This window comes from Mastigoproctus giganteus, chromosome 7, assembly GCF_048544385.1.
Source record: "Mastigoproctus giganteus isolate SK-2022 chromosome 7, ASM4854438v1, whole genome shotgun sequence".
NCBI classification, from domain to species: Eukaryota; Metazoa; Arthropoda; class Arachnida; order Uropygi; family Thelyphonidae; genus Mastigoproctus; species Mastigoproctus giganteus.
In genome coordinates, this window is record NC_143581.1 from 227,545,967 (window position 1) to 227,559,791 (window position 13,825).

General features: G+C 37.0%; 1 protein-coding gene across 9 annotated transcripts in view; it reads right to left on the reverse strand.

Moving 5' to 3' along the window:
- LOC150083755 (protein FAM13A-like) overlaps positions 1-13,825 on the reverse strand; it is a 423,536-nt gene that overhangs the window by 15,561 nt on the left and 394,150 nt on the right. For all 9 annotated transcript variants that reach the window (XM_090378200.1, XM_090378193.1, XM_090378197.1 and 6 more), the window contains 2 exons: positions 13,680-13,781; positions 2,955-3,009 (listed from right to left, as the gene is read on the reverse strand). In XM_090378200.1, coding sequence (XP_090234326.1) covers positions 2,955-3,009; positions 13,680-13,781 — 157 coding nt within the window. The remainder of the gene's footprint in view (positions 1-2,954; positions 3,010-13,679; positions 13,782-13,825) is intronic.

The window sequence follows — 13,825 nt, forward strand, 5'->3', positions numbered from 1 at the left end:
CTGGTGATTTTCTGTATACTCTCATCATTATAATGTGGAAGTATACAGAAAAATTACCAGTCATTACAATGACACGATTCATTCCTTGGGAAAAAAAATTAAGTAGCAAATTTTAGTTATAAAAATTGGAGAATAATATAATAATAGTGAAAAGTAGATTAACCTATTATCTAAGTGATGTAACAACAGTGTAATAAATAGAAGCCTATACAGGGCATTTCAAAAGATGGTCAATAATTTAAAGGTGAACTGTACAGAGTACAATATCCAAAAAAAGCCTAGTAAACATGGGTCCTTAAGTGAATCATTTTCGAGATATTGCACATTTCTAGTTGGGATCCACCACTGACAAGGTGAACTGTACAGAGTTGGGAATCACTGGCTTCTTTGTTTAGGTTAGGTTATGCTCATTATTTCCCTTTATCCTTTCTCAATGCTCTGAGATGTAGCAGGCATACTTGTCAAATGATAATCAACATGGAAAGAGGTTACAGCAATGAAGAGTATGCGAACATGCACTTCATGTATGGTAAAGCCAAAGGGAATGCACTCGAGGCTGCACGTTTGTACCAAGAAGCATTTCCCTGCCGAAAGCAGCCCAACAGGTGCACATTCATCAGGGTATATAAAAGCCTTAGAGAACATGGGTGCTTCACATATGGAGTACGAGCAGGCCCAGAAGCATAACACCTGATATTGAGAAAAGGGTGTTAGAAAGAATAGAACAAAATCCAGGAATTTCAACAAGGTGGGTTGCTCTGCAAGAGTGTGTACTGAGTCATAGCAGTGTGTGGCAAATTTTACATCGCCAATTACTGTACCCCCACCATATCCAGCATTGTACAAAATCTCAGCAATACAGACTACCCTCCCAGAGTGAACTTCTGCCAGTGGATGCAACAACAGTGTGTCCTGAACCCCCAATTTTTAAACAACATTTTGTTCGCTGACGAAGCTGGGTTTACTCGTGATGGTATTTTTAATTTTCATAACTGTCAAGTTTGGTCCGACAAAAATCCTAATGCATTTCATGAGTCATGACATCAGCAACGTTTCTCGTTGAATGGCTGGACAAGACTACTAGGAAAGCTGTACCTTCAGTTCCTGCAGAATGTTCTTCCAGACCTGCTTGATGATGATAATGTTCCACTTCTGCAATGCCAGAATATGTGGTTTATGCATGATGGTGCACTGGCACATTTTGCTCGAGTTGTGACTTGGTATCGACAAAAACTAGAAGGTATGGCAATGGTGGATAGGCAGAGGTGGGCCTGTAATGTGGCCTCCCAGATCACCAGACTTAAATCCTATGGATTTTTGTATCTGGGGTCATGTAAAAAGCTTGGTGTACAATTCTGACATTAACATAGTTGAGGAATTGCAGCATCGGGCTGAAGGAGCCTTTCAGCAAATCAGAAATGACCCAGGAATGCCTGAGAGGATTCGCAACTCAATGCAGAGAAGGCTACAAAGCTGAGTACGGATGCAAGGACAGCATTTTGAACACCTTTTGTAACATCCCGTAACATGTAACATCCTGTGGTGTTGAAACCAACCAAAAATTAAAAATGTATTATCTTATGTTTAATAAAACCACCCTTAGCAAAGGATTTACAGCTTGTTGCTAAACTAATGCTCCCACAGTCAGTGGTGGATCGTAACAGAAAATGTGCATTATTCCGAAAATGGTTCATTTGCGGCCCAATGTTCACTGGGACTTTTTTGTTTATTTTAGTTTGTACTTTTCACCTTTAAATTATTGACCATCATTTTTGAAACACCCTGTATAATTAAGCTTATAACCATGGAAGAAAGGTAAAACTGTAGAATAAAAAAAAAAAAAAAATTAAAATTTTTGTTCTTGTTCTTTCATCATTAGACAGTGGCACTTATTCTGTTGTAGGTATATGTAGTTGAGGTCATATAAAATATGTCTTTGACAATTACAGCATTACTCTTCTTCTCTTTGTACAGCAGCTGTGCACTCATATGCATTTTTATGTTCATGTTAATTCTGTGGCTCCTTTGTGTGTTTTCCTCTTTCTCTCAGCAAACATTACTACTCCAGTTTCTACCTGGTAAAAGCTCTGAAAAGTCTTTGGTTTTTATTAATTTTTGTGGCTGCAGCATTAGCATTAATTCAACCTTGTCTTGCATTCTTTGGTTTTTAAGTTTAAAGATTACATCAGTAGTCAAAACTTCACTGTGTGGTTTGAATACATCCACCAGATCAGCCTCCTCAAAATTAACCAAGCCAGCTTTTTTTTTTTTTTTTTTTTTTTTTTTTGCAGTGTCCACTATGTATATCCTGTGCTCCAAACTCAAGGTAATTGTAGTCCGATTTGATACAATCAGGTAAAATTTTCACTTAAGTCACATTTGATGCCTCAGCTTCCTTCATTGCTGCTTCTTCCTTTCATGGCCATTTTGAACTCTTTTAAAAAGGATTGTTAAAGTTAAATTCATAAATGAATCAAGTAAATAGAATGATAAAAAAATAGCATATAGAGTATCTTATTACTAAATGATGCTTTGGTTTGGCAGTGAAGGATACAATGATTTATTTTTACTAAGCTTGAAAAGCTGTTCAGTGGTACATTTTTTATTATTTGTAGAAAATATATTTTAATGTGTCATTATAATAAGACGAGGGATGCCACAAGATGAATTGGTAGTAATTTTCAAGTTCATTAATAATGTAATGTCAATAAGCAAATTTTTATTAAGCAAGGTATACCTATATTAAGTTTCAAAAATCTAGCAGAGTCAAGTCTCAATGCTGTAGAATTTATGAGGTTCTACTCAGATGAATTTCACTACTTTATGAAAACACATTAGATCACCTTACAAAACAGAACCTACATTAATAGGTTTCTGTCTAATTCCCAGTTAACCTCCTGACATTTATTTAATTTATTCTTTTTTCTAAAACATTTAATTTAAAATTAAAGTACCTTGTATTCTGCATATGCAGTTTCCATTGGTTGTCTGTCCTCTTTTTGTACTTTCCTAAAAATAAAAAATTAAGATGAGTATAGAAAATAAAAAACCTATTTAGAAGTAAACCATAATAGTCACAATAATCTCATATACAGCCACTCCCTGACTTATATAAGGGTTGCATTCCGCGGAACTCTACATAAGTAGGACTTTCCTTCAAGGCTTATGCAGCACTCGCAACTATGCGCACTGAATTTGATTGAAGCAAAAAAGAAATGTTCGACGAACATGTAAATAGAATTATTTATTCAATTTTTTCATCTCATGTGCAAATTTCAAGTGTACAAAATTACAAAAGTGTGTGATAACAAAAATTTTACTTTAACATTATAGAAACCTGCATGATGCTTGAACCTATTAAACCACTTACTTGCCACGAACTTAGCTTGGGGATTTCAGTACTTATCCTTAATATCTTCATAAATACTTCTTGCTTTTGCTTGAATGGCCATTAGACTCAGGGGCACTTGCTTCTGAATCTGATTTTCCATCCATATTATTAATAGCTTTTCCATCTTCAATATAGCACCTGATTGCTTTTTGTGATCTCTGTTGATCCTTTAACATGTTCTTTTATATGCTCACTGTCCTTTAAAATAGTATTCACTGTTGAAGCAGCGAGACCTAATTCCCATGCAATAGATAAAGGCTATAGCCATAGCAGCTAATGCACCAATAAACAACCATACCACACGCACGCGCACGCATGCACACAAAATAGATAACAAACTTTGTCCTGCTTCTTACTTAATCATTTTCATCTTCATTTCTAAATCAATCTTGTTTTGTTTCCTAGCACTGCAACTATTTGCATTTTCCATTGGTCGCTTTCCCTTCATCCTTGTATAAGTAAATAGGAATGAAGATTTCAGTGAAGGAGAAACACATTTCACCATAATAACGTAAAAATCCACCCAATTCCAGTTATCGTTATTATCGCAAATGCAATAATATCGAGTTTACTACCCTTTTATAATGGATTTCACTAACAGAAAAGCCCAATAAACTGGAAAGTGCAAATTGTTTTTATTGTTTTATTGTCGTGACCTCCAGAAATGCACTTTAGAAAAATATCACAAAGGTGTTCAAGAATTGATTCTTATAATGGAACATAAGTTAACAATGAAAATGTAGTGCATTCTCCAGCTGGACCACATAGCCCTTCCTCTCATCTATAGTAGCATTTGAACGAACCTATTGGTAACTCTCTAGGAGGCTTCGGATCAGCTAGTGTATAATGTTGCAACCTCTACTCTGCCAGATAGTGACTGGAGGGAGTCCGAGTAATGTGTATGGGGGGGGGCATTGTTGAAGCCACTTTATGTCAAGGATCTGGGTATATTCTTACCATGTGTATGCCATATCCATAAATTTCATTACTTCATACAGCATGTTCCACCCACCTTTTCTTTCTATTGAATACATCATGAATTGTCAAACTAATAGAGTAAGCTTAACTGCAAAAAGATCTAAACCTCCCAAACACTTCCTAATTCATTTCAAAAATATACATGGTCTCAATTCTAATCTCAATGATGTCCATTTCCACTTGCAGTCTGCCAAACCCCATGTACTTTTTCTGACAGAATCTCAGTTATCGGTTGATTCAACTACTGCTCATCTCAGTTGCCCAAATTATTCGCTGTATGATTCCTTTCGCCTCAAAGGTGGTACCTGTGCATATATCCATTCCGATATTCCCTGTCAGAGACTTGGTAATTTGGAATCTATTCTTTTCGATTTTCTCTGGCTTAAAATCTCTCTACTACCTCATTGTGTCAAATTCATCTGTTGTCTCTACCATTCTCCCAACTCCACTAATCACTTGGAGCTCTTTGTCTTCCTCTCTTTGCAACTTGACTTTCTCCAGTCCAACTTTCCTAACAGTGAGGTAATTTTTCTTGGTGATTTTAATGTTCACAACTCCAGCTGGCTTCTGTTTTCTAGTCACACCAACCCAGCTGATCGAGATGTTGAGGCTTTTGCAATTACTAGAATTACCTACAAGAATACCGGAAGATCCTAACCATACAGCCAACATGCTTGATCTTTTTCTCACAAACAACCCTTCTAAGTACACGGTTGAAGTGAGAGGTCCTTTAAGCACCTCAGATCACAACTTGGTGATTGTCTCTTCTCCAATGGAGCCTTTATCTCATGGCTATTCCCAACCTCATTTTGTTTGGCATTACAAGAATGCAAAATGGGATGACCTGTGAGATTTCTTTTCTTCTTTTCCTTGGTCGGATTACTGTTTCAAAACTTCTGATGTCAACGTTTGCTCAGATCGTGTCAGTGAAATTATTCTTGCAGGAATGGAATCCTTTATCTCACACTCCACTTTAAAATCTCTTTCTTTATCTAAACCTTGGTGTTCCAATAAATGTGCTAAGGCTGTTCAAGAGAAGAACTTTGCATATTGTAATTGGCTTGTTTCTAATTCTTCAGTTTCATTTTCTGTCTACACCAAAGCTCGCAACAATTGTAAAGCAGTTATTAATCAGTCAAAACTAGAGTTTGAACAGGCTAAGAGTAGAAAACTTGCTTCTTGCCCTAATGGTAGCCAAGCATTCTGGTCTCTTTCCAAAGCTATTGGCTGCAAATTCTGCCCATCTCTTCTCCCACCTCTGTCCAAACCGGATGGTTCTGTTGTCACTTCAGCCAAGAATAAAGCTGACCTGCTAGCATCCCATTTAATGGATAGGCAGATTATTATAAGATCCCAACATCTAACATTTAATAGAATTATTGATCGCGGTTGTCCACAGGGGTCTGTGTTGGGTCCTATTTTATGGAATCTGGTCTTAAACCAGTGGTTAAGTAGAACAATCCCTAATTGTTATAAGGTGGCTTATGCTGATGATTTGGTTTTGTGCGTGACAGGAAGATCTAGAGCAGTATTAGAAAGTAGAATGGAGGTTATTGTTCAGGATTTGACTGATTGGGCTACATTAAATAAACTAAAAATTTCATCTTCTAAAACTGTCATGATGTTTTATTAAAAGGATAAAATGTTATTAAAAGGAAAATTAGACTACAACAGACCACCTCGATTATTAGTAAACAGTAAACAAATTCGTCTTGTTTCCCAGGTAAAATATTTAGGGGTTATCTTGGATGACAAGTTATTATTTTCCCAACATTTGAATTATTTAAGTAGGAAAATAAAAAAATTACACTGCTTCTATAGTTAGGGTTACCAGAAAAGATTGGGGATTAGGTAAACGCATTTTGTATCTATATTATAAGCTATATTTATTCCGATTGTGTCGTATGCTGCATCAATTTGGTATGTTCGTACTGTCAATGTAAAATTTAAACAAAAATTATTATCAATACAAAGAATAATGTTGTTAACTATTTTGCGTGTTTGTAAGACGGTTTCGACTAATGCTCTACAGGTGATTGCGGGGGTATTGCCTTTGGATTTAACAGTCGTGTATAGAGCTTTTTGTTATTTTATAAGAAAAGGAATACAAATTACATTTATGGGGATTACTAATGAAGTTTCTTCTGCAGTCAGCAAACAGAAGAAAGAAATTTTGGTGAAATTAATTAAATTATGGCAGGACCGTTGGGATTCCAGTAGTACTGGTAGAGTAACTTATTTATTTATATCTAGTGTTGAATTTAATTTTAATAACAAATTGCATTGCTGGTTTTATCCAAGCATGGAATGCTCATATTTGATTATGGGGCATGGTTCCTTAAAAAGTAAGTTGCATCAGTTTGGTTTAGTGGAAGATCCTTACCGTGTTTGTGGAAGGTTGGAAACATGGGATCATATCTTATATGAATGCAATTTATATGATGAATTTAGATTAGACTTATTTAATTTGGTACCTAATTTTATTAGGGGTTCTGAATTAATTTGGCTGTCTAATGAAAGGAATTTTGTAGAATTTCAATGGTTTTGCAGGTTGACATTTAATAAAAGAAGGAGTATACATGTGGTTACTAATACTGACTAAAGACCTGTTTCTTTTTTTTTTCCCCCTCCTCTGGATGGATAGGCATTCTGTCTTGGAGGCAGAGAAAAAAAAATTTTTTTTTTCTGGCTCTTGGGTGTGGGCACCCCAGGAGCGGTACTGCTGGCACCCACCAGTCTTGCACCCTTACTGGTGGGTGCGGGATTTAGGTGCAATATGCACCGCCAGAGTTAATAGATCCAGGCTTAGCTCCTCGTGTCAGGGATGGGCACCAGGTGGTAATTGCCCAATGGATTATCACCTGGTGGCAGAGTAGCCTGTTTCACTTATAACACATTACACACACTTACACTAACAGGCCATTATGAGAACATGATATTAAATGATAAATTGGTGGAGATGGATGTATGTCCGGGTGCCACCCTTCGACAGTTAAATACATACATACATACATACATACATAGCATCCCATTTTTCTTCCAACTCATGTATCAATGATCTTGGTAAAACACCTCCCACCATTCCCAACATGCTCCATTGCCTACTGTGGTCTTCCGTCAAAAGGATTTTGAAGAATCTTGATGCTAAGAAAGTTCCAGGTCCTAATGGTATTTCTCCCCTTGTTCTCGAAACCCGTGCTCCTGAACTTACATCTGTTCTTTGCCGCCTTTTTTCACTTTCTTATTCCAAAGCTGTGTATGCTTGGAAATTTGCTTATATCCAGCCAGTTCCTAAAAAGGGTGACAAGTCCCTCCCATCCAATTATTGTCCCATTACAATTACCATATTTCCCCATGTATAAGACACACCCTTTTTCGAAAAATTTGGGGTCTAAAAACTGGGTGCGTCTTATACAGTGGTTGTAGATTTTTTTACTTGCATTTCCCGCTTTTTCGCACTTGTTGTCTTTGCACTCATTGTTTCGCACTTGTTACCGGTATATTAGGTTATGTTTTGCCACATTCCGCCCAGAAATGGCTCAGAAAAGATTTTCGTACAGTGCTGAATTCAAGTTAAAAGTGATCCAGTTTGCAAAAGTGAATGGAAAAATTGTGCTGCTGAACGTAAGTTTGGTCCTCCTCCAACTGAGAAAACAATCCGAGACTGGCTATGGAAAGAAAAAACCCTACTGAAAACGCCACGGCAGAAGAAAGCCATGAGAGGCAAGTCAGCAAAATGGCCTGATTTAGAGAGGGAATTGAAGATATGGATTGAAGAGCAAAGGGCAATTGGAATTCCTGTGTCCACAAAGATGGTTCAAGCATGGGGGAAGAATTGCTGATGAAAAAGAAGTTACTGATTTCGAAGGAGGACAGAATTGGTGCTTCAGGTTCATGAAACGGAATGGACTAAGCATGCATACAAGCACCAGACTTGCCCAAAAGATGCCTGAAAGCTATGAGCAGAAGGTCCTTGAATTTCATCGTTTTGTCATTCAATGTCGGAAGACACATCAGTTTGAGTTGGGACAGATTGTAAATATGGAAGAAGTCCCCCTTCAATTTGATGTCCCAAGTAACAGAACTGTTGATAAGAAGGGGTGAAAACTGTAACTGTGAAGACAAGTGGACATGAAAAGAGCCATTATACAGTAGTTCTAGCTTGTTGTGCCGACGGAACCAAGCTGCCTCCTATGCTGATTTTCAAACGCAAAACAATGACAAAAGAAGACATTCCTCGGGGAGTGATTGTCCACGTTCATGACAAGGGTTGGATGGATCAGGATGGGATGAAGATCTGGTTTTAGAAAGTTTGGAGCAGGAGGCCAGATAGGCTCTTACGCAAACCTGCCCTATTGGTGCTTGATCAGTTCAGGGCACACATAACAAAAAACACAAAGAAGATTGCTGCAGAGCAAAAAACAAAACTTGCCGTCATACCTGGAGGCTTGATATCCCAGCTCCAACCACTTGATTCAGCATTAACAAACCCTTAAAAGCTGCCATGAGAGATGAATGGAACCAATGGATGAAGTCTTCTGGGGACAATTTGACACCAGCAGGAAGAGTGAAGAAACCAACTATAGGAGAAGTTTGTACCTGGGTGAAAAGATCCTGGGATAATATCAAGATTGAGATCGTTGTCAAGTCATTTAAGAAGTGTGGCATTTCAAATGCCGTAGATGGAACTGAGGACGAGGCAATATATGAAGACAGTGATTCGTCATCAGACACAGATGAGGACAAGCTAATGGTTTGACAGTGATTATGAGTTGTATGAATTTTATGATGAATAAAACTTGAGTTCAATAACTTTATGTAATAACACATTTTTTTTTTCAAATTTCGGGCCCCAAAATTAAGGTGCATCTTATACGTGGGAGTGTCTTATACATGGGGAAATACGGTACTTCTACTCTTTCTAAAGTAATGGAAAAATCAATTAACCGCCAACTCTTAAACTACCTAGAAAACTTCCGTCTGATCAACGATTGCCAGTATGGATTCCGTCAGTGTTGATCCACTGGTGATATTCTGGCTTACGTTACCCATTTATGGACTAATTCAATGGAAAAGTTCGGTGAAACACAATCAGTTCCTCTTGACATCTCAAAGGCTTTTGATCGTGTTTGGCATAAAGGTCTTCTAAATAAGCTTCCATCTTATGGTTTGCCAACTGTTTTTTGTTTGTTATTTGTTATTTGGTTTTTAGGAGCATTAGCAACTAAGGCCATATTGCTCCGGGAATATGAGGTGGTCATTCCCTTGACCTTTCCGCATCCTCTGTATTTGGTGGTGACGGACTCGAACCCCGGTCTAATCAAGAAGCGTGCTGTTTTTTGTAATTGGTTATCCAGTTTTCTCTCTGATCGCTCACTGAGGGTGATGGTAGATGGCTCTCTGTCTTCTAACTTCTCCACTAATGCCGGTGTCCCCCAAGGTTCAGTTCTTTCACCCACTCTTTTCCTCTTGTATATTAATAACCTTCTTCCATCGACAGGAAATCCTATCCATAGTTTTGCCAATGATAGAACATTGCAATTCACTTTCCATTTTGAAAAACCTTGTCTTGCTCAATCAGCTTCAACTTCTCGAAAATCTGTTACCAATTCCTTAAATGCCAATTTCCAGGTAATTCTCCAGTGGGGCAAAGACAAATTAGTTGATTTCAATCCTTCTGAAACTCAGTCTTATCTTATCTCTCGCAAAAAGGATTCTTCTGCTCCTATGCTTATCTTTGGTGACACTCCGATTTCTAGGCAAGTTGATATATCTCTTTTGGGGATTACCCTGACATCTAATCTCTCTTGGCACAAGCACATTACAAATATTGCTTCCTCTGCATCTAAAAAACTTGGTTTTCTCTTTAGCTCTCGGTGTTACTTTTCTTCCAAACAGCTGTTCACTCTGTACAAATCGCAAATCTGCTTAACCATGGAATATTGTTCCCACATCTAGGTTGGTGCACCCAAAACCTCTCTCAGGTTTTTTGATTCCGTTCAGAAGAGGGCAGTTAGGTTAATTAATGATTCATCTCTAACAGAGTCTCTCCACTCGCCGTCTGCAGCAGAAACAGTACGAACAGGCGTACTGTTTCTGCTGCATGCCTCTTCTACAGATATTTCCATGGGCACTGTTCTTCTGAATTGGCTTCTATAATTCCTGCTCTCTCTCTCTCTTTCAAAACAGTCTGAACATGTGCCGCCAACATCCATTTACTGTCCAACTTCAAACTCACAGAACCAACTTTTCATCTTCCTCGTTTATTCATTCAATGGCAGTTTTCCTGAAATTCATATGTATTTCCTGAAAATTTACAGTCTACAAAGGTTCAAGTCCAATGTCAACAAATATCTTATTTTGTCTTCTCAACCTCCAACCCAAGCATGGTACTAAGTACTATAGGTTTTAATACCTCTTGTGTTTGGGGTTTATATATATATAAAAAATAAAAATAAAAAAATCTATCAATTTCCACAACAACAGATGGAAGTTATGTTCCAGTAATCAACCACCCGCTGGCTAAAGGCAAACTTCTGCACATCTATTATACAACTTTTTTTTTTTTTTTTTGATTTGGTAGTTGTTGGAGCATCGGCTTCTGTGGCCATATTGCACCTCCCAAGGTTTTTTGCAGTACTTTGATCCAAGCCCGAGGCGGGAATCGAACCCGCGACCTTTGGGTTGCCGGGCAGGTACTTTACCCACTCGGCTAGCCCGGTCGGCTATTATACAACTGTCTTTCCTCGAGACAGTTTTCACTCAAGGTATAAAAAAAAGTAACCCCAAAACTTGGAGCAAGTTCAATTGAAACACACTGAGTTGCACTGTTAGGGTGACTCATAACAAAGCAGAGTAAAATCATGCTGGCACTTTCAGCATCAATTAGATTTTTAGTATAAGCTTATTCAATACCAGTGCAGGTCATTAACTTTTAGCCATAGATACTGAAGCTTTAATTTCAAATATTTGAATAAAACACTCAACATTTCCCAAGAAGAAATGTTGGCAAGTAAAAATATTCATTGATACTATTTATTTTATTACCTCAAAGTAACAACAAGTCATTTCTCTGGTAGTATTTAGCAGATTATGTCAAATGATCCATGTTTCTGCTAACTGATTTTGAAATACATGATGCTTATAATATAAAAGTTTAGAAATCTTATAATACCGTATTGGTGGACTAATAATAGAATATCAATGGTATATTGAGAAGAGGTGGTTAGTATTTAGGTTGAATTGTTAGCTAAGAAACTAAGGGGGGGAAAAAATGAAGAAAAACGGAATTTAAAATAAGCGCAAGGAGGTATGAAGTGTACACATCCGATCCTTGGTTGTCACTGAAGAGGGAAGAAGTATTTTGAAAGCTTGAATAAAATAATACGATGAGGCCAATAGTCATTACGAAGGACTTTCATTAAATAATAACGTCTTCAGTTGGCAATTGAATGGGCAGAGAATGCGTGTTGTTTTAAAGGTTTAAATTTATACTCTTGTGATGCACTTTTTGACACGTGGGAAATTTAACCGCGAAAGGTTCCAAGCTGGTGAAAGGTTGAAGGGGAGTTTGGCGTTAATAATTTTAAGATTAGAATGATGTTGACACCATTCAATCACGAATGCTTCATATTGAAGAATTCTATAATTAGATTTGAGTTTAATAATGGAAATAGCAGAGTCGACGAGAGGGGTGTGATTGTGGGTTTGGACATGAATTGTGAGTTCTGTACTGGCTTGACTTGTTCTAAAACTGTTGAAATGGTAATATTCGCAGGCGTTGGAAGATTTGGAAGAACCGAATTTGGTGGTAGTACTGCCAATGTAACAGGCGTCACAGTTTGGCTGACATTTTATGAGGTATATTATATTATTAAGATTGGTAGTGGAATAAGTGTGTGTATCTTTATAGGAATTAAAAAAAGATCCTAGTTTATTGTAAACGGAAAAGACGAGAGAAATGTCTGTGTTATTAAAAATACAGCGGAATTGTCCTGCAAGTTCACTATGGTAGGGGAGAACTATACGAGTGTTGGTTTTGTTATTGTGTCCGGTTGGATTAATAATTTTATTTTTGGCGGTGGAAATTGTATTTAGGATGAGTTGAGGGGGATAACCTCTGGCTAGAAATTTTTCGGTAAGGTATTGAAGTTCATTATTTTAGCATTAAATCAGCTCACACCAACCATAAGAATAAGTATTTACTGTAACTAAAATATTTACATATTAAAATAAAATAAAATAAATATTTACAAAAACTGCTATTATATTAAATTAAATTATATACATGTAAAAACATTAAAACTGTAATAAAATCCTTGAGATAAAATACACTAAAATAAACCGGATTAAAAGCGATAAAAACGATAAAAATCTCTGGAGCTTTCGGAAGCTTCCGCTTCCTTCCTCAGCAGTAACAAAACTTCCTGCAGCACGTCCATATTGAAGTTCATTATGTAGGTCATCTTGTGAGGAGCTAAATTTTAAGGCATTGTGAATTTGGTTGTGTAAGACGGCTTTTTTAGTGCTGAGGGGTGGTGTGAAGAGAAATGTAAGTACTTGCCAGTGTGCATGCTTTTTCTGAAGATCTTTGTGCATAGTTTTGTATCTGTTATATAGAGGGTGAGATTGAGAAAATTGATCTGGTTGTTCATTCCGAATTCAAGGGTGAGTTTTAGCCTGTCATGTACCAAATTAAATTTTGAAAAGAGATTGTTAATGATGGGTCTATTGCCTATAATTAGGATGTCATCGGCATAGCATAAGTATAATTTTATTTCAGAGGGAAAGGGTTGTAAAATTTGTTTCTCGATAGTGGCTAGGTAAATTTCGGACAGGGGGGCAAAAATGCCTAGAATGTTTGCATATTATTCGATAGCAATATGCAATCGATTGCATATTAGACAAGAGAGAGAGAGAGAGAGAGAGAGAGAGAGAGAGATGCCATTTCCAAGAGTGGAGTAAATTCCAACTGTTATACAGCGTCCATGAACTTATATTGTAACAGCTTAAATAAACAGCACATCCTACACTGGATGTGCTGTGAAATGCAATAACCATCTCAGAACTATAATAAGAATCCTCTCAGGAGAGAGACTCGAACATTTATAATATGTTTTATCAAGCATGAAAATCTTTTTTCTATTTTACATTAGGCTCCTAATTCATTTTATTGAATTTCACTAAATAAACTGAATTTCAAATAAATATATTTTGATGTTATATCAAGCACTGATCACACTCTCATATTTTTTTATGCATTCATAAAAAATTTAAAAGTTATGATAAAGCACAAAAACCAGTGGTTTACCTTCCTGTTTGTTTATGAAATTCTTCCTCAAATTCCTTCAATATTCTGTGCAGCCTTCGTTTTTCCAATCGAGCTTGCTGCTGCTGAAACAACAGCTCTGATCTGGGGGAAGGGGAAAAAAAAAAAAATAAAGATTAAAAATTAAA